The sequence below is a fragment of the Diorhabda sublineata genome, chromosome 1 (genome assembly GCF_026230105.1).
Source record: "Diorhabda sublineata isolate icDioSubl1.1 chromosome 1, icDioSubl1.1, whole genome shotgun sequence".
Lineage (NCBI taxonomy): Eukaryota > Metazoa > Arthropoda > Insecta > Coleoptera > Chrysomelidae > Diorhabda > Diorhabda sublineata.
The window spans coordinates 40,415,061-40,437,183 of NC_079474.1; the positions used below are offsets into that span (position 1 = coordinate 40,415,061).

A 22,123-nucleotide genomic window follows, 5' to 3' on the forward strand; every position below is an offset into this window, starting at 1 on the left:
GATCAAAAATCATTTCCATAATCTTTTCCACTGTCAGCTGTATATTTCTGTAAAAACCAAATGTTGTAATTTGCAACTACTTAAAACCAAACAGAAGCTTCAATCATCTATTCCCTTAATAACAAAAGGAAATAATATTTCATGTGATAAACTACTGTTAAAAGAGTTATTTTGTTACAGGAAAATAAGCAGCAATCTGAAGAACTTCTTGAAAATCTGACCACTTCCATAAATACTTTACCTCTTGATTTTAAAATAGAAAAACCAGTGATACCTTTACAAAAAAAGGTTCCAATCTCTCCTAGAGAACCAACAGAAGTAGTAGCAACAAAGCCAGTGGAAATTAAAAAGGAACCTGTATATAATGATGAAGAAGACGTACCTCATGAACCTAAGGAATTTGAAAGTAGTAGTGGAAATATTGTTCCCAAAGTTGAAGTAAGTGAGACGCTTCTACCTCCTCAAGATGTTTCTATGGATTTATCCAAAGATAATACTGAAGAACATCTGCGTGAACCGTTAATAAAGGTATTAAAGATTTTTTTATTGTTCTAAGTATCAAATTTGATAAACAAACAATTTTCATGCCTATTCCTCTAGTATACTATTAGTTGATAATTTAATAGACATAAGAGTGAGGAAATGAAAAATCCAAAGAACCAATTTTTTAAATACCTTGTAATAATAATATATTGAAATAAGAAAAATGAATGTTAGCTGAAGTTATGAATAATTCATAAAAATTGAAAGAATGAGTAAGAAAACAATAATAAGGGTTTATATGTAAAAAGAATGACTATTAAATGTTTCATAAACAATATCTACAACTTTTAATCGAAGCAGAACTAATCACTAAATAAAATTGTCAAAACTGCTCTCATAAAATACATTCAGCTCATTTAAATACCTTACTTTCTATGTTAGCATAATTCCAACGTAATTTTATTCATCTCTTTCAACAAAAAAAAAATAAAATTAATGTCCAATTACTTTCAGGTAAAACCCCCCAGTGCTTTACATTACACCCCCGAAAATAGTAATGTGGAGATATCAAATATTCCTAGGATTATAAGTCAAGATTTCAGCCGGTTTGTAGATAATGACAAAAGTGACAATACCAGTTCTATTGAACCCACTGATCTCTCGAATAAGAAAACTGAAAAATTAACATGTGTGCCAGAAATAAGTTACATCAAAGAAGAAGCTGATGCTGTTTCCCTTTCAAGCAATAGCTCCGATCCAGAACGATTAGAGGTGGATATGTCTCAGGTAATAACCATTTTTATTCTGCCTTTAGTACCAGTTACTCCTAAGTACTCCCAAAGAATGATGCACATACTAACTAGAAATGAAATCATTCCGGACCACCAGTTTGAATTTCAACACCAACATTCAACAATCGAGCAAGTAGATAGGCTAACTGAAAAAATTAGGAATGACCTGGACTCCTCTTTTTCCTCGATGTGTCGCAGGTCTTTGATAAAGTATGGGATATTATACAAACTAAAAGCTAATATGCCTCAAAATCTTTACCTAATACTTAAATCTTATTTAACTAACAGGTATTTCTGATTTAATTATCAAGATGATTATTCCACGCTCATATAATAGCCAGAGTGCCACAGGCTAGTATGCTGGGCCCCATGCTCTACCTGATTTACACAGGTGATCTCCCTACAACAGCACACACAACAGTTGTTACATACGTCATGATACTGCGATAGTTTCATCCAATACTAAACCAATCATGGCCTCAATATATAAGTAAAACCAATCCAATATTTGGTAAATAGATGGTGCATAAAGTCAATGAATCTTAAGTCTGTCTTACTTTAAAAAGTCGATTTGGTGCTATAGAATACAGTTACACAGGAAAGATTTCAATCCAAATTATTAAGACAGATTGTTAATGCCCCTTGGTATGTGCCTAACTATGAGATACTTATGGATCTAAAAGTTCTTACAGTCAGAGAAGAGATCATGAGATACAGCGCAACTTATGTAAAATTGCTGGAACTACATCGAAACCATCTGGCGGTTAATCTACTAGACAATAACCAGGAACAATATAGACTAAACTGTGCAAAAACACTAGATAAATGTTGAAATAAATATAAGTAAATATCAAACTGGATAAGAATATTGTAAATATGATGCCAGATCTCTAGCTTATACTAGAATTTTAAAGGAACAGTAATCAATGGATTACTGACTTTCATGTTTGTATTCATATTACTTTGCTTAATGTTAATTGGTATAACAGATTGCAAAACCTAATAGATGTTGGAAAAAACCTCCAGTACCTTCTCTTGCTAGCTACTGATGGTCTTTTAAAGGTTGGTAAAATTGACTTAGAGATCTAATCCGTGGATTTCAGTTTGTTGTAAGACAGACTAGCATATCAAAATGATTATAATTTTTTCCATCAACTTTGAAGCATGCACCTTTATTTTTTGTTGACGAAAAGACCCTAGGCGTATAAAATTCTCAATTACACATACATTTGTAGTAATATTTATTGATTCTTTTAGGTAACCGAGGAGCAAAGCGATTCAACAAATAGCGCAACATCTCCTATTTCTGAGTCAGTGTTAAACCAAAATGAAATTGATCCTTCAGTATGGCAGACGCTTTCTCGAAATGGTTATAATCCTCCTCTAAGTGGGGAAGCAAGCCAGTTACTGAGGAAGCTCATAACCTGTCGAAAGTTAGGTATGACCATAACTCCAGCACAACCACATGTTTTAAACTATACTTTATTTGATGAGAGACAAGCACAAGCAGATAGTATTAATCAAAAAAATGCCTGTAGAAGAAAACAAAGCTATCCTTCAAAAGCAACTGTTCCACCTGAAGGGGCACCGATGGAACAAGATAATGAAGAATATGACTATGGGCCTGATAATTCTCTTATATTATGTAATATGGGAAAGGGAAAGGTGAGCGTTTTTAATAGTAAAGCCACAATACTTTTGATTTTTGTCTTCAAAAATTCTTTATTTCGGTATACCATGTTATTAATTCAATTATCTCAATTAACTTATTACATGGGTTTAATTTCTTAATTTATTTATTTTTTGTGGCACCCTTTACAAATCTACCAGAAGAGAAATCGTTAGAATAATTCTACTTTTGGTCATTGGTTCACATCATAATAACTATATAATATAAGTTCAGAGTCATTCCATTTCTTATGTTGGTATTTATTTCAAGTACAAAATGAATGGATGCCACAACACAAAAATCTGTTGAGTGGCAGTGGTTTTTCTAAATCTAAGACTTTTGAGACTGAAAATAACAAAATTGTAAAAGAAATACAAAAAATATAGTATCAGTAATATCAACTTACTACTGCACAATAGACAGCAGAAACTGTGGGGATTTTTAGATGGTATCCTACCAAAATATTTAGGAATTATAGCTTATAGTGGGTTGTAATTTCACCTTCAACTGATTAAATGTAAAGGAATAATGTCCACGTTGGAGTGGAAAAGGGACACTAGAAAGACAATTCCTAGGAGTAAGCGTCCTTACCACGCGACCATAATAATTGAATTCTGTTCTAATTGCGTTTTACCAAATTCCCTAAGCTGGAACATTCGGGATAGGATCGAAAGCTTTTGATTAAAATGTTCTTTGACAATTATTTCCATCTTTCCTAAAACTATCGATTATCTTATTTTTAGTTGATGTGAATTTGTCTGTTTCTTTATTTGAAATTTTTGTATTTAGAGAATGGAATTGAAACGAATGGTAGCTATATCTTGTACAAATTGTGGTACTCAGACGACGACGATTTGGAGACGTAATCTGAGAGGAGAGATGGTATGTAATGCTTGTGGTCTTTATTTCAAATTACATGGAATTGACAGGCCTGTCACAATGCGAAGAGACACAATTCATACACGACGTAGAAGGCCAAAAGCAGCAGAATCAGAAAAACCTCCTCCCAAAGGTAAAATTTTCAATATTCTTTTCAAACATCATTTATATTGATATATCTATTTCATAGAATATACAGAACACAACCCATTCAGTAATCATCCAGGACAATTCAGAGGAAAAATTGATCGTAAGTTTAATCAATTCAAATACTTCTTGAAATTTGACAGTTATACTTTCTTTTATTGAAACAATATTATAATTTTGCCAATGGTTGGCATTTTTTTATGTATCAAATAAAACATACTTATTTATCATATGTAGCTTTAATGTAATTTTTATTATTTACAGAATTCAGTCCATTTAGTAATCCTCCAGTTCACACATACAAAGGAAAAATTGTTAAAGGTATGTGATTCACATTAATGTTTTAATGCTATCTCTACATTAGGAAAAACTTAAGAAGGAATAATGATGTACAAATATTTTGGAAGTATACTAACAAAAGATGGGAAAATAGACACAGAGGCAATTAAAAGGACAATTAAGTGATTAAAAATTTACTATGTTGTAAATAAAACATAATATAATAAAATTATAAAAAAAGCTAAATATTGATTATACTAATTGATACTATCTTGTTTGTAGGATCTTCCAAAGAAAAAAGCAATACAGAATCATCCGACACGGAAGATATGTTGAGTGCATTGAGGCGTCAACTGCAACCTCATTTGGTGATGGCCTTACAAGGACATCGAAATAATTTTAATTCTAACTCGGACAGTAGTCCGAAGATTCCGTCACGCGCACACATACAGGTAATCTTTCAGGGAAATTAAATGATTAAATGATGTCTCTGGAGATCATTATTTATCTTATTCTAAACCAGATTAGAGGTTTGGCTTTATTGTAGTATTTTTGCACAAATATTGAAAGTACATTAGAAAATATTTAAAATTCCTCAATAATTTTTGACACAGTAATGTTTTTAAGGATGTTTCAACATGTAGAGATGATTTCAGATCGATTTTAATACTATATTTGTCTTGCACACAGTTAGATAAAACATATTATTACATTTCAACATTAGATTTACTATCTGATTGTATTCTGGTCATATACAACTTTTTTCCTGAAGTTAACAACAATAGCTATTTGTTGAACAAGGGAGGAAAAAGCTCTTATCCTCCCAAGTATGAAGTTTATTGCATAAAGCATAGTTTCGGGCAATAATCATTCAAGGGAGCAAAAGTAGCACTCTACTCCAATGTTATACATATGATTTTTCCACCTCTCGCAATAATAATTTATTTATGAAACTAATAAACATAATTTATTAAAAAACTAGAACTAAGAAGTAGGCACAGTGTAACTTACAGAGACGTTATTTTCATATAATTCTAATTTGTAGTAGAATAATTATTTTGTAATTTTAAGCAATTGTTATTCTAATACCACTAGAAGTGAGAGCTAGAACCAACGCATTTTTCGTTTTTTTTCCATTATTATTCAGTTAGTATCCCATGGAAGTACTCGTACTTGGCTGATCATAATCTATTTCATCAACTTCAGTGACTCCCATAAAATGGTTCTAAATTGTTTGCTTTTTGGCAAGAGATTGCTGCATAGATCCTTCAGCGGAATTCGTGGACCTCAGTATTGCTTTGAAACAAGAATGTCTCCTCCAAAATTTGCAAGCAACCTTGTCGAGGTTCTTCTCAAGCTATGCCCGGTATAATTGATGGCATTAGTCAGTTTTAAAAATTTTGCAATGTTTTTAGGAATTTTAGCAATAGTATTTTTTCCAACTAATTAGTTGATCCAGTTTCCTGCTTAATGGCAGACAAATAAACGTGTCTGATCTATTTTAGGACGTAATGATATATATATATATATATATATATATATATATATATATATATATATATATATATATATATATATATATATATATATATATATATATATATATATATATATATATATATATATATATATATATATATATATATATATATTCCATAAATGTTAATGTAATTAGAGCCATTCTTATACTTTGTTACATACTATAAGTTTTGGTATACAGAGGTTAACTGGATATTTATATGGTGTAGGCTTAAGATATTGAATGTCGTTTCAATTACAACTTTGTTTTCATTTATATATTTTAGGGCGCATGTGGTAAAACGATAAAGTCGCTATTCTCGTGCATTATTTTGTGGGTTCTGTCCAATTTTGGTGATGAAAGCTCTCCATTTCCTTCTGTTTTTAGCTATTTCTGTAGCCTCTTTGCATGCTAAGTTTATTTGTCGCAGTTCTTTCTCGATAGGCCTTCTCCATGTTCCCACAGGTGTCTCTCTTTTTCTTTCGCCCGTTGAATTATAATTAAATGCTTGTCTGAATGTTCGTTTCTGGTTTCTGTAGAGTATCTCCATTTTCGGTTCCTAATTGTACAACTATGTTCCAAACTCAACCTGTTTGTCCAAAAAATTTTGCAGATAATTCATAGGAACCTTTTGATGAAGGTTTAAATTTTTTGTTATATGTTCCAAGTTTTCAATTTACCTCTTTCTTCTCAAATTTTCAAATGCTAATTCATTAGATTAAGAAAAAAATAATTTATAAAAAATGATGTTACAAATAAATTTACAATGGTATATTGAAATTGAGCAATTTATCTATTGATATTCCTATGTAACAAAAAAATATTTTTAATACCACATATGTACTTATGTAATTTATGAACAACAAAGTGTAATTTTATTATGTAATTTTGATCGTACATTTATGGAAAACATTTTTCACTCGACTGTATTTTTCACCATTCAAGTCAATTAAACTCAACAATGATGTAAAATATATGTATTTTCTTAATAATAATATAGACGAGTTATTTTTAAAAAAATATCAACAAACAATAATTTGAATAGTGGTTCATATAGTATGGATTATTATAATATCCTCAAGTTTCAGGGTCCACCTTTACCAAATTTCTTGCCATTAGAGAAATCCAGTGGAGTCTCTACAAGGGAAGCCGTTTCCGATGAAGACAGCATAGCAGACCTACCGTTAAACCTTGTTTCAACACATATGACTGAGGGTGAATTAATTTAAAACAGTTTTCATTATTTACAGATAATTAGTTTTTACTAACAGTATCCAGTGATACCAGCTCTACTTAATAGTATTAGATTTTTAATGTAACCGTAACATTGAGTTTTTTTACCAAAATAATATTAAGGAACAGTTGTTAAATGGAAAAATTTGTACATTGAAAATGTGAAACTTTGGGGGAAAAGTTTGCTTATAGCGACGTTGCCCGTCAATGAACATTTCTCCAATTTGTGATAATTACGTATTTATCATTGGTATGACTGGCGGTCTTTGTAAATTGTGTTTGCCAGCTGGAGAATGAATTGATAATTAAATAATTTTGTAACCATGAATTCAAAACCATTAAGCATTGAATTATTACAATTTTAGCAACTGTAAGTTATACAATTCTTCAAAAAGCAAATGTAAACCAGTATCCAAAAGCTAATATTTTAGAGGTACTTAAACTATCAATTCAGAATTCTCCTTTTTTTCTGTTGAAAATTATTTAATTCAAAAATATTGAATTTTAAATGACACGAAAATATGGTGGATAAATTTGAAAAATTCAGGACGCACTATCTTAAGATTTTTAGCACTTTTTTGAAGTTAGTGGTTATACTTTTGAGGAACTTGTCGTTCACGATGAATTAATGAAAAATGTTGTCAGTGAGTTGATATTTCTCTAAATATTAAGTTTTTTATTTTCCACTTGTTTTTGAATAAGAACTTTCAAGTCACTCACCAATTCCACCATTTAAATCACTTTGTAAAAATTCAAGACTATATGTGCCAAACGAACTAAATGAGTAATGAAGAATTGTCCTGAAAAGTCCTGTATGTATATGACTTGATTGGGTGTAGATATAGCTTAGGGAATACATTGTACTGCAACTTAATGGTGTATTGTGCTCCCTATAAAAAGTATTTTAAAGTTGTTAAATATTTAAGAAACATTTTTGTTTAAAATTGGGAGAGTATATAGGAAAGGAAACTTTCTGAAAAATATTGATGGATACATAAGTTTTGATGATTTTTCAGAAAGTAATAGAGATATAGAATTCATATATTATGTAAAAATACTTGTTTCTTATTTTCCAGATGACTAGTTTACTTAGGCCTGAAGAAATTTGGTTCTGAAATTTATTTGCATTCATTATTTAAAATGTAAGTAAATTATTCAATTTTAAGTAGAAGCTATCAGTGTCGGTTACATCACTGACTGAAATTTGTAAATCTATACCAAAAAAGGCAAAATTTATAATAAAATAACCATTTATTTGAAAAAACGAACTAATGGAATTTGACTTTTATAGCCTCTCTGTCGGCACACTCTTTAGTAAGTTTTCAAAAACTGGGATAATCACATTCTGATCAGACAAAAAGATTTTAGATTTTTTTTGGAATGGTCTTGTGTTTATCTGTAGTCGCGGATTTCCGTCCTTCCCGTTCAGGTCTCTTTTTGAAAGATTATGTTATAAAGATATAGATAATGTGCGTTCCATTCTAGTGTTGCCAACATAACGAATGTTTTAGAAATTTTTAGGTAAGTTTACCTCGTTCAAATATGTCACCAGCAGTACCCCTTTATGTATACACTAAAGCCGCTACTGAGTGAGGTGCCATTTCAGAGATATTCTAGAAGAGCTTCTAATCGTACTGTTTTTAAATATCAGGTGTATTATGGTGAATGTTGACAAACAAATACCTTGGTAGATTTTATTAAAATTTTTTTGAGAACAATTGCTTTTTGAAGAAATTAACAACCTACTCTTGATGCCTTGAATTAATTACATAATGAAGTTTTATTACATCTACATTTTAACAACCGTTTCTTATACTATGCTCTCTTGCTTGAATTATTTAACACGTACTTACACGATAATACTCATTTTGTGTTTCTTTTGTATTTGTCATTTATTTTTCTTTCTACGAAGTCCGATTGTGATATTTTCATGAACTTTAATACATAATACATTTTTTACAGACGTCAAGTAGAGACCATAACCAAACTTTCGCTTATGCCAGTAGTACCATTATATTACCTTAGTGTTTATTTTTAATTTCGGGAATATTTTTTATTACTTTATTCCTCTTAACAATACTTTCGTAGTTTAGGTAAATATTGATATTGCGTGAACAGATTTTTGTACTAATACTAAAAATATTTTATTAATTTGATGAGTGGGAAGGTAACCGTCCAAGAATAAGAAAATACTCGTGAATTTGTTTTTATGGTAACAAATAATATTTAGACAATTAAATGAATTTTAGAAGAATGTCCAATGTTACAAAAATTATCTTTTGAAGGATATTAAGCTGTTTTAACACTTTTTTATATTATTTTTATACTAAACTTTTGTAGGGTTTCACTAATTATAAAAATAACTATCTTAACCGTTAAAAATTATTAGTCACGTCATAAGTAGCGACATGTCAACTGCCACCAGTACCATCTGTCACTGATTTTAATAGAATCACTGACACCTTCTCTATCATATATTCTATGATCGCAATTATGATCACGTGCGATACGATCTAACTTGTAAGATGCCATTTTTAAGTAAACTAGGAAGCGTCATCTTGTGTGTCTACTGTCACCTGTACTCCCTGTCACACATCAATGCTTTCAATAGAATCTTTGACATCCATTTAAATTTGTTTATTTGATATCTATATAAACCCGGTTTTTATATTGATAACTATAAAGTATCAATGTTACTTATTTGTTATATATATCTGAAAATTTCTATTTTAGAGCCGGTCTCAAATAGTTTTTTTTTGGTATTGCTTATCAATTTCAAAATTTTCATGTTATAAAGTTGCCTACATCACTTGTATAAAATTGTCTTCCTATTTATTAAAATTAATTTAGTGAGTATCATTGGACATGATTCAAAAAGTATTAAGGCAATAAAATTAACTTTAATGATATTAAAACAGGAATCTCTTCCACTTTTAGTTTTTATAAAATTAAGTGTAGTATTCAATATATTTTTATTAGTTACAACAACTCACAAAAAATGCCACATACTTTTATTTTAAATACAAAAAACAAAATTTTCATCAGTTTTCTTATGTATATATAATAAGTTCCATTCTAAATCTTCTAATAACATAAATAATTTCAACAGTTTCAATATTTTTAAATGGAACTCAAAATTACTAAACTTTGTCATAATTGTGACTTATGTGTGTATTTTTCTGTCTACCAACTAGAAAGTTAGAAGAGTATATTTACATTAGTCAGGAATTGTATATTTACTTTTGATAAAAAATTCTGTTATATATTGATATAATTTTTGTTATCACTAATATGAAAAATAGTTAGAATTGCACAATATTGGTTGATTAATCGAGAAGAACATTAGGTAGTGAAGTGACAGAAAAAATACAAAACAAGTTCAAAATACTCATTTTTATTAACTTCCTTGTCTTTATATATTTTTTAATATAAATAAAACGTTTTTTGAGAGTCGTTCATAACTGGAGTATTAACCACGAGTGATATTTCTTTTTTTATCAGTTTTGTCTTTATTATAAATTTATTATAGATTTTAGGGTATTAAGCTTTATAAATAAATCGGAAACCAGTATTTTACATTTTATTTATAAATTATTTTAGTGAAAGCCTAAAGCGGCAGCTGTGGTGACAGTTAATTGTTTGTAGAGTTTGAAATATCAAAAAAAAAGTTTATTACCATCAAAGCATTTACATTTAAAAATGTCATTATATTGCTGTAATATATTTTTCCATGATGACTTTCTGTTGAAGGAGAGTGTGATAATTAAACTTCAGTGGTAACATTAAGACAATCCAACTATGAGATCTTGAGTAATTTCTGAAATGACTATAAGGAAACTAATATAAACAGAAATGTTTATCACGTTTTTCGCTGATTTCAATAAACAACGAGCCAAGTCGACAAACTCGTACATAAGAAAACCAGAAATTATTAAATAACTAATTAGATAATATTTACTACTAGTGCCAACAGATGGAGATGATTTATATGTAAATAACATCATTATCATTACCACTAGGTTATTTACACAATAATTAGAAAGTCGAAAAAATGGTATAAGTATTTAAAATTACAGCATGGTATTGAAGTGTCTTCCGGAAAGTTTTATTTATATAATTCAAATGTAAATGCGATTGATTGTATTTATTCACAAAACTTTTATTTTTTACTAATAGAAAGGGCAGTACATTTTTAAAGATATTAATAATTTGATATTCGAATTTTGTAACCTCTTTTTATTTCCAGAGCTATTTTTAATATAGGCTAAATAGTCGAACAAACTAATAGATATTTTTTCGCAATTTGTTTATAATATAAAACTTATAACTTTGACATTATTTGAGTATTATTGCAGAATAATTAATTATACATTTTTTACTATATTTTTATCAAACAAGAATGTAATAAAAAGGTCAATAGAACATTTAAATGCCATTAGAACATTTAAATGCCATTAGAACTAATAAACAATGTATTTTTTATATCCACCTCTACAGTATTGCTCCACTGTCAAGTGGGCAAATATATGTTAGAAACTTTTGATCACTATTTCTTTGTTCTTTTTCTTTCACTCATTGATCTGTTTTGTATTTTGTTCGAGTAAAATTTTACTTAAAAAATTACTTGCATTGCATAAACTACTCTGAAGAGCTTCTCATTGATGGTATATCTGCTTACCAGACGTTAAGCCAACCGGGTTCCACACAATTCGTCCAATACTTCCAATGTTAGACGCATCGTGTGTTCATAGTCATTCGACGACTGTTTTACTTCCAACGTTGCCCAACCACACACACTTTTTGTTCTTTTGTGCATGAATGCTGAGTGTGTTTTCTATGAAAAATCAAAGTTGCCAGTATCATCCAGTTTGTTTTGAAAGAATTTATATTTGTTGTATTTGCATCACTTATTTCCAAGTAATTTGGTGAACAATCGAGTTTATGTAAACGCGTCACCAATAACGGCAACTCGCACACTGCATTTTTTTTCACGCATGTCTGCAGCGCTAGGTCCAATGTTCAGCCAACGTTGGAAGGTGAATGTTGGTGCAAACGTTGGTTATATGGTGTAGTTGCAGCACTGAATCCAGCCTTCCTTCCAATATTCAGTCGTACGTTGGAAGGTGAATGTTGGAGCAAACGTTGAATGCATCGTGCAGTACCGGCTTAATCGTTTTGGTGTAAGTCTAGACCAATCTTCTATACGCATTCCATAAATATATAACCAATTATGAATTATAGACGGTGCTACTCATCATTAATTCAAAGTGAATCCTTACTCAATCACTATCTGTTGGATTCTAATGTACATTGTCGTTTTTTATTAGCACTGGAAAAACAGAAACAACACATACAGAACATTGCATACAAATTTTCACTAACACATTCCCGCCATACTCTGGTTGCCTGGTGTGGAATCAAGCGGAGCAATTTATTTTAGTATAATTTATTGCGACGTTCTAGTAGATGAGAAGTTAGTTGGTTAATGATTTCAAATTGAACTTCTTATGTTGTGCAAAATATTTTCCAATACTTTTAAAAAATAAAATACATTACATTAGACTAGACTGTTATTAATGGTAAAAATTACTACTTGGGTACAGATTTTCAAATATTTAAATCTTTGAATATTTTCATTTTTATAAATTTTATTCTTCAATGTTCTATTGATCTTGATATATCTTCAGTTATTATATAACGTTCTATTTTATATATACTTTCTCATCATCTACCAATTTTCTTTGTCTTGTTCAATGGTACAGATAACAGAATATTGCTCATTTTTTATAAAATAAAATGCAATTGTTGTTTACAGTTTAGGTAGGTAAATAATATGTAGTTTATTATTTTAGAGCCTTAGATGATTTTTCTACATATAGAAAGTATTACTGAGAATTATTTGACATTTTGGTTTTTCTTTATATGTTTTTATAAACTTTTTTAAATAATCAGTGTTTCGTTTTCATGTTGTTAATATTTTACATGTTTTTCATTATAAACGTTATACTGAAGCTAGTGGTTGTGATAAATTTTTATAAAAAAGTTTGTAGTGAAGTTTGAATATATTTTATGCAATAAATATATTTGTGGTAGATTGATTACTGTTCTCTACTTTGCAATAACTAATTTTGATCATTTAATTGGTAGTGTAAAAGCATTAATAAAAATACAGTTGTACATAATGCAAGAATTATAAATCGAATTTTATATTCTCTTTATACTCTCTATAAATAAAAAATGAAACTCTGAATTATTAGGAAACTATTGTTAAAAATTTTACATATTTAAAAATACATTGAGACATGATTTTTACATCCAAATCCATCTAAAGTTTTCAAACGTAAATAAATTTTAAGCATATCTATTTAAATTGCGTGAGCTATCAATCAGTGTAAAATTAGTATCTTGACAGTAAAATTTAAAAAGCTATAACAGCAAAATTGAATCGATATTTTTTTATTTTTCTGATAACATCTCACTAACATTTTTCGTTTCATAAATTCTATTTGCACTAGCGTCGTTTTAATATTAATCTTGGTGCTTATTTTTTATTGTAATTGACATTTTATTTTTATTATTCTGTGAAGGTGTAAGTATTATCTCGTATCCCAATAGTTCATACAGAAATATTTATTTTACGATTATTTCATTTTAGCTGCCATTATCATGCTTTGAGTATTATTCATTAAACAGATCTAATGTGTTTTGTTGTTGAATTTGAAATCATAATTCACTTGATATATACCAATGTAAATAGAACACATTTCACATACAAATGTGAGTATGTATGAAACTTTTAGACTTTATTTTCAGTATTATTTCTGTACTTTCTACATATCGATATCTTAGAACATAAATTTGTTGTTTAATAAATAAATCAAAACCAGGTTCCAGAACGAGTGTGATATTTTTACAAAGTTTACTTAATATCAAAAGACATTTAGCTTTCTTCACAAGAATTAAGCATGTATCAAAACTTAACATCGAGTTTTCCAAAAGTAGCCCGAAACAGACATAGTTCATTTGTGTTCTAAGTTATTGATTTGCAAAAATTTGAGTTGATCGTATTTAAATTTAAACAATTAAACCAATTTGTAATCCATCTACCAGATTAATTTAGGAAGCATTTCAATTGGAAATTGTTTTTTATTATTTTCGAAAAAGATATGACACAAAATCAAATAAGATATTGAGGGACTATAAAATTGTTAGAAAATTACATCACACTTTGTACAAAAAGAACCTATCAAATTACTTTATTAGTAAAATATTTAGTTTCCATCATCATCATTCGTAAATCTAGTTCGAAAAAATCAGGTTTATATGGAACACAACTTGAAATAATATCAAGTTTTTTCGTATTAGGAATGTGTCAAAATTGAACAACGCTCATTATCTAACTGACAAAGACATCGTTCCAAATTAGATTTCTTTGTTGATTTGTAGATTGTTTGGAAGTCGTTCTGTGGGTTGCTATGTCTCACTTCCCAAGGTGTTGAACTAATCCTTCGAGCTACCTAATTCTATTGCAGAAATTACGGAAAATTTTTGTTGACTCATTGTTGGATTGTTAATATCTAAATTGACAAAAATCCGTGAATATTTAATTCTTTTTCTAGGAATGTCACACTTCATGTAGTACTGATACTGAGTTATTGAATAAAAGACGAATTAATGAACTTACAGGTATAAAAAATTTGTAAATGTTCCCATTAACAAGGTAATTGTGAGTAAAAAAAATGGTTTCCATATTCAAATGCTGAAAGCTTGTCTTTATATTTTTACTTAAGGTTTGTTTATAATAAAACCAGCAATAATTGATAATCTTTAAGTATAAATTTATTGTAAAAATCTTCGAAATTTTGAGTGTCTTAACTTATTGGTATTGGATATGTTTAACTGGCTCTACAAGTGTAAGGATGTATTTTTTTACAAATAAACATGGCTGCTATTACTTGTTTTATTTTATATTGAATATCTAAAAGAAAAAAAAAACTAAATCTGTACACGCCAAAAACAGATTCTCAGGTTGAGTTTCTTATTTTTATGTTTCAAATCATAAAACCATTTGCTCAACATATTCTTTAAATCTTGTTTTACTTCTATGCCTTCTCTGAGAAATCACTATATATTAAATGGAATTTTTACATTATAATTGATAATTATATTCCAGTTATTAAAATATAAAATTTTATACATCTTGGTAGGTACTTTGGAATTTTTAAAATCATTAACTACCACTACATAAACAGTCAATTACACGTTTCATCAACTATAACTTTACCAAAGGTGTCTACAGATGTTTAAACGAAAATATTTTTTGATATATTTCAATAAATATATAGTTTTTTGAACACTTTTTGTAATCCTTTCTCATTTATTTTAGAACGAGTTATATTTAAAAATAAAATTTTAAATTGGAAATAAGTTGCAACTTTAGTTTGTCGATTAATTTACTGTCCAGAAGTTGGCTGTAATGTATATGAGCAGGTCACTGATACCGTGTATTTACCGATGAAGAATCTAGGATTTATGGTTTTCAAATTCTGTGCAAACAGAATTTTGAGTGATTAATTCAATGCTCACTTAGGCCTTTGCTTAAAATAAATCATCTCCAATTCGAGTATAATTTTGTATTATAATGCTACTAAGGGAGGGTTGATACTACTGAGCAAATGGTTCAACCTTATACCTGCCAAAGACAGCAAAATGGCCGACAAAAAATTTTAATTCCTGTTGGACGTTGCAGCACTGATTTATTACAGAATTTATGTTTCCAATAATCCTGAATGGCAAAATCAAAACAAATTGCAAAAAAGAAAATTTGTTTTTGAACTCTGTGAGCAATTATGATTCCAACAAATATAACGCCAATCTAGAGCTAGACCTTGACATCACCATATAGAAGAATGTGAGACAATTTGTGGGTTTTGCTCCTGTGCCAGATGTTCATCCTGCTGAAAATAACAAAAAATATATTGTAAGATTCCCAATTTCAAAAAAAAATGACAAATCTGTCGCAAAGCCACGATTTGTTTCATTTTTTAAAAATATAGCTTTTACAAAATTTAAAATTATTTTGATCATTTAAAAACGTTAGACATATTTATTTGGCCCTATATATTATTTTATATTAACTATCATCAACATTAAAACCAACCTCTAGAGGTATTAAAAAACGTAATACAGACATGATTTTTTGGTATTCAAGGGTACATATGAACCTTTGTAAATAAAGGGTAAACCAATTTATCAACTTCACAACAGATATATACCCTGGTCACCCATAGATCCAAACCTCAAATTTATTACCCCAAATATACTGATTAACTCTCACTTTTTTTGAAATAGGATTTGTTCTATTCTTGATCCTTTAAAATTAGATACAAATATTTTACATTACTTGAAGGACTTTATTCAAATTTGACATAAATTAGTTTGTTTGACAATTCATATTACATGATACATTGGGAATAACAGTGTATATATATAATGAAAAATACTACGAATAAAGTTGTTCCAAATATTTAATGGTATTTGTAGTTCCTGTGGTGACCTGAAAAAAGAAAAGTATAATTAATGGATTCAAAACTTTTTTCAAGGATATCAAATGAAACTGTATGCAAACTTACTTAATTTAGTATAATTGATTGAGTAGAAGAAGATCATAGATCCAACTACAACATGTAAAAATGGAGCAATTCCAGATCTTTTAGGCTGAACATACTTATGCTGCCATCTCCAGTATGCTAAAATTAATATAATTAATCAGATCATACTTACAATTACAAAATATAAACAGAAAGTTAGTTGCACTTATATAATATTCTAACACCAACTTTGAGGTATAGAATCATACCATGGCATAGCAGTAAGTCATCTAAGAAGATCTTTTACAAATGTCAATTAACTACATATTAATTGCAATGAAAATTATCCAAATCAACATAATACTGACGTGCATACCATTTAAAATTGAAGCTTATAAATAAGTTTGTTGGAAGATCTTATGCAGACATCCAAGAACCATACAATTAATCACATTATCGAGTAAATTTACTTTTAATTATAAAAAATCAGAACTGTTCTGCACACTCACTCAAAGATTTCTGTCATTTATTTAGTGCATTTCATTCATTCTTCTCAAAGCTGTAGAAATTTGATGTATATGGAATTTGTATGCTTAGGTGAAAATTACATCCAACTTAATGGCCATGATTAAGTAGAAGATTTGTTCCTATTGGCTAGTCCAACTCATAAACAGGATTGTTCATTTTTAATATAATCAAACAATAAAATTTTAGTTTCAATTTATTTAAATCACTAAAGTCCACATTCATTGAACCTACCTCTACTAATGGCTCCAGCCAGAGCTGATGGCGATTTATTACGACGAGCTAACCATGCACCAATCTCTCCAACTTTTACTTGACCAAATGGAGTATCAGCTAAAAATGATTATATATTTAAACAAAAAAAAGCATTTTGAATCTAAAAAACTTGAAAATTTGCTAATAAGTAATAAAGATAGATCCCGATTCGCGAAATACCTTTTTTTAATTATCAAAAAAAACTTTGATTCTATTACATAATATTCAGACTAATAATTTTTTAACTTACGCTTTCCATAAAAACGAGCAGGATCGTATGGTCCATGAATTTTTGGATTGTACTCTGCAGGATAATCACCAAAAGCCATTTTAAATATCGGTTACGACAATCAAAAATTATTGAAAAATTTACAGACCTACGTAACCTCAACCTGGATGTAAAAGTCCCCTCACCCCTCAGTATCTAATGGTTGTTTCACTTCTACAAACGTAGCTTTAATAATCCAATTTGATTGGTTATTTTTTACATAAATGTCAAAGTGGATAGATTTGTAGTTTGGGCTTAAGACAGTCTTATATGTGACATATGGCATTCTTTAGAATTATATTGACAGGTTACGGTTAATTTTGAGATGGATAAAATTATAATTGGTCGTATGTTTTACATATGGAGTGTAGAGAAGGAGGAACATCTCTTATGGACGGTACGTTTAAAATATGGTCTGAATTCTGTAGGGATAATACGTGGCGCTGATTGTACTATGGGATTGAGATCTGAAGTTAAACACTTACTGTATAAGAAATTATCAAAGTTGTGACTGACGTTTGATTATATTCATGTGAAAAGCTGTGCAATCCTTAATATCTTATTAGATTTTTATTTTCTATTAAGAACTTGATATATTTCTGTACCTACTTGCATAAGCTAATTACCAATGATATTTTAACAAAACTATAATTATTATATTTGTTGCGGATAGAGTTCAATATTTTATTTCTATGAACCAAAATGTTTTATTTTCAATTATTTTATTATTCTTATTGATATTTTTATATGACTATAACTATTATATTAGTTGCTAATGAAGTTCAATATTTTATTTTAATGAACCGAAATATATTTTTTTATTATTCTATTATTTTTATTGATCTAATTATATCGCTATAATTATTATATTAGTTACGGATAAAATTCAATATTTTATTTTAATCAACCAAAATGTTTCTTTTATACTATTTCATTATTGTTACATGATTCTACTTTTTTTCATATTAGAATATATGTATTATCTAAACCAAATAAATAGCTAAATAATAAAGTTAATTTAACGAGATTCTGTTTTGTTAATCGTTTCATTATTTTAATACTACTAATTTCATTATCACGGTGCATTATTTAAAGCATTACTATACAGTTATTTTCAAATCAGCGCGTAAAATTCAAGCGAATACCCTCTATAATCAGCGCCACCTATTTACCCATCAAAAATCAGCTCACATTTTTTAACCCAGAGACGTTACTCCTCTCTACACTCCATAGTTTTACATTTGATCAGGCTTAAGATCTGTCAAATTTGAAAAACCAGTTTTAAATTTGAAATAACAGAAATATTGAAAAAAATGAAAAATGTTCATTAATATCCTCATATTTTGCTTTGATTTCCATCAAGTAAAAGGATTTGAAAATTATGATATTCAGGAGTCAGGACGAACACAATATCAAGTAAAGTATTGTTAAAAACGTGTATATCAGCTAAATAATTTATATTTTTTTTATTTCAGTTGTTACAAGAAAGAGGAAGATTACCTCATTATGGATCCTGTTGGAAATCTGCCCTCGAATATTTGGAAATTGGATGTAAATATATTACTGAACAAATACAAAGTGAAATTGCACTCCATCTTACAAATTGCTTTTTGGCAATGTCTGGTCAGGATACATATAATTGCCATTCTGATAAAAAATATAACTTGAGAGCGATATGTATAAGCAGTATGAATGATAGGGCTTTCAATGTGTATACAGAATTTTACACACATACCCAAAATATGTGTGGTTTCCTACAAGGACATGTATGGCAGGAAATGATTGCCGAAAACACCATGGTTGTTGGAAGACAATTAGAGAAAAGTGCACAACATCAAAAGGATCTCTTAGATGCTCAAAAAGAAAGCTTTAAGTTACAAGAAAAGATGTTGCATCACGGAAAAGTGTTGGAAAATATTTTAGAAAATTTATTTGCTTCTTTCAAGGAGCATCATGATATATTAAACTTATTATCAAGAACCGTAGCAGATTTAAGAAATTGGATTATTGGTGAAATGTCTTGGTTTGAATCAATACTTTTCTATGCTGCTTCTGTTGTTATGATTTTAATTTTAACATCTTCATATAGAACTAATTCAGCTAGATTAGTAATTTTATTTTTGCTTCTTATAAACTATTTAGTGGAAAGGTTAATATGTTTCATACATGTTTTTCTTTCTGATGAGGGTAGTTCAAAGATATATTCTGAAGTTTACAGCTATATTTGGATTTCTCGATATTGCTTTATGTATTTATCTTCATTTATATTATTATATTTTAGTATTATATACAAAGATAATTCTACAAAGCAATACAAAATTCTTTGTTCAATTCAAGAACAAAATACAGAAATTTTGAAAATACTTCAAACTTCACAAAAAACTTCCAAAGCAATTGATAGAATTGACAAATTATATTTAAACAGAAGTAATGAAAATATAGGAGATAATAGTTTATTAAAATCTGCAAAAAATATTTCTAATAAATTACAAAGAGTAGGTAGCTCAAGTGGTTCTATTAAAAAGAAATCTATAAATACTCTTAGTTCTGTTAATACCAAGGATAAATATAACCTAGAAGTATTAGATCAGAATCTAAAGTTCACGTATGCAAGGTGAGTCATGAGGTACTTTACATATTTCTACCATATGTAGAGTCACTCAGGGAGGATATCCCATGCCAATAAAAAATTTCAACACCTTTATTAATTTAAAGGGTGATTTGTAAAATTAACCATAAGTTTTTATTGGCCATAGTGTACACAACTCATTTGATTTTGTAGAATTTTTCATGATACATTACACTACTATCAAGCATTCGGGGATGATAAAATATTCAGGTTGTAGGCTAATCAATTAAATTTCAATTTTTCCCTTATGTAAGTAGCATGATCTTTGATAGTATGCAGTTCACTTTCACATTTAGTTTCGAGTTTGGTGGAGTTGGAAATTGAATTCAAATTGTCATATTAAAGTTTTATTTGTAAAGATTAAAAATTGATACTACTTAAAAAGAAAATAGAATTTCACATGCAAATTCCAATATTTTCATCCCAATTTCAATTAAGATATTTACTTATGAAATAACTTTTCTGTTTATTTTACTTCGTTTTGGAAACCTCTCAAATTTATTTAAATAAATTGGCAATAGAATTATGTACTAATTAATTATGATTGGGTAGTATATCTTTCATTATCTTGCTTATGTCTTGAATATTGAGTTCTTTTCATATTTATTTATTTATGGATTCAAGTTTTTCTTTGAATGAAATTGTTATTACAAAACGTAAAACTTTATTTAAATATAATTCTTATGCAAATCTAAAAAATGTAAGACTAAATCACATAAAAACTCAACTGCGACCTTTTTACAAACAATACAACCATCAATATTCTCCATATTTAATTTTATATATACTTGAACCCAACACACTGTATTTAAGTTTAAATTTTTTATATAGTACCTACTATGTAATTGGATATTAAATTTTTTTAGTTTGTACTGTTTTATTTCTTATCTCCAAGTGAAAAACTGTAAAAATTTCATCAGTATTCACATAAAAGGACAATAAAAATTCTAAACAATAACGTTAATTTCCATAGATTCGCTCTGATTTATCGTGTACATTTTATAATTTTCGTTCGACTTTTGTTTACCGCTGATATACTATATAAAATCTGAATACTATTTGTCTGATGGTATTCTATTTGTTAGGTCTCAAATTAAGAATTTTTAATTTCAATATATGGTGATGAATTATTAGCAGCAGTATTTATTTCAACTGTTTTTAATTTTTTTCTGAGGCTCTTTTTGAAAATTTACAGTTTAATAATTATTGTTTTCTTCTAATTCCAGAAAACTTTCAACTTTACTATTTTTGTCATCTCAATCATGATTATACAATTCTACTGGATGTAAAATTTTATTTTTGATTTTTTTTTGAAATATCTATTATTATTAATATTGTTACTTCTATAATGTGTGCCATTGAAATTTCTTGTTGCCTTAGACATCGGCTCTGGCTTAGGTTGTTTGTGGCTGGCTTAGATATTTGGTTTAGTCGGAAAACTTGTTTTCTCGAACCAAACACCTGAGCATTGGTTGTATTATTATGACGTTGTTGTGGTGAAAGTTTATATTAATTGGTTGACTCGGAAATTTATCATTATTATTATTTTCATTGTTCCCTGGATAATTAAATTGATTTTTCTGTTATAATTATTATTATTATATTGATAATGATATGGATAATTGTTTGTTGATTTATTATTTTTATATTGACTAATCTGATCATTCCGTGAATTTGAATTTTCTTTAAAATTACTATTATTATTTCGCGACTTCCTAAGGAGTTAGGTTTCTACAAATACATATTATTTCTTATTATGCCTGAACATCCTGCAATAAAGATGTTCAGCGCAGTTTTCTTGCAATGATTTATTTGGTAGTTTTTGTCTATTTCACTTAAATTAAAATCATTTCTTA

The 22,123-nt window shown here is 28.5% G+C and overlaps 3 protein-coding genes and 1 long non-coding RNA gene across 5 annotated transcripts in view; 3 read left to right on the plus strand and 1 right to left on the minus strand.

Moving 5' to 3' along the window:
• The window catches only part of LOC130447518 (uncharacterized), a 36,333-nt gene extending 27,951 nt beyond the window's left edge, over nt 1-8,382 (plus strand). The window contains exons 3-10 of one of the 2 annotated variants that reach the window (XM_056784387.1): nt 181-528; nt 997-1,269; nt 2,532-2,939; nt 3,733-3,955; nt 4,013-4,072; nt 4,234-4,290; nt 4,531-4,700; nt 6,850-8,382. In XM_056784387.1, the coding sequence (XP_056640365.1) occupies nt 181-528; nt 997-1,269; nt 2,532-2,939; nt 3,733-3,955; nt 4,013-4,072; nt 4,234-4,290; nt 4,531-4,700; nt 6,850-6,996 (1,686 nt within the window). In that variant the 3' untranslated portion in view covers nt 6,997-8,382. The remainder of the gene's footprint in view (nt 1-180; nt 529-996; nt 1,270-2,531; nt 2,940-3,732; nt 3,956-4,012; nt 4,073-4,233; nt 4,291-4,530; nt 4,701-6,849) is intronic. The other variant, XM_056784395.1, reaches the window with a different exon arrangement.
• Nucleotides 8,383-8,545: 163 nt separating this feature from the next.
• On the plus strand, nt 8,546-14,954 carry LOC130452489 (uncharacterized). The gene is made up of 2 exons (XR_008910973.1): nt 8,546-13,589; nt 13,656-14,954. It is a non-coding gene; the product is annotated as an uncharacterized LOC130452489 (long non-coding RNA).
• Nucleotides 14,822-17,806, minus strand: LOC130452488 (putative ATP synthase subunit f, mitochondrial). The gene is made up of 4 exons (XM_056791794.1): nt 17,621-17,806; nt 17,350-17,448; nt 16,633-16,749; nt 14,822-16,556 (listed from the first exon to the last, which is right to left on the minus strand). The coding sequence occupies exons 1-4, from the start codon at nt 17,697-17,699 to the stop codon at nt 16,528-16,530; spliced, it is 324 nt and encodes a 107-aa protein (XP_056647772.1). The 5' UTR covers nt 17,700-17,806; the 3' UTR covers nt 14,822-16,527.
• A 107-nt stretch (nt 17,807-17,913) lies between these two features.
• On the plus strand, nt 17,914-21,136 carry LOC130452487 (uncharacterized). The gene is made up of 3 exons (XM_056791793.1): nt 17,914-18,035; nt 18,872-19,054; nt 19,114-21,136. The coding sequence occupies exons 2-3, from the start codon at nt 18,959-18,961 to the stop codon at nt 20,254-20,256; spliced, it is 1,239 nt and encodes a 412-aa protein (XP_056647771.1). The 5' UTR covers nt 17,914-18,035; nt 18,872-18,958; the 3' UTR covers nt 20,257-21,136.
• The last annotated feature ends 987 nt before the right edge of the window (nt 21,137-22,123 follow it).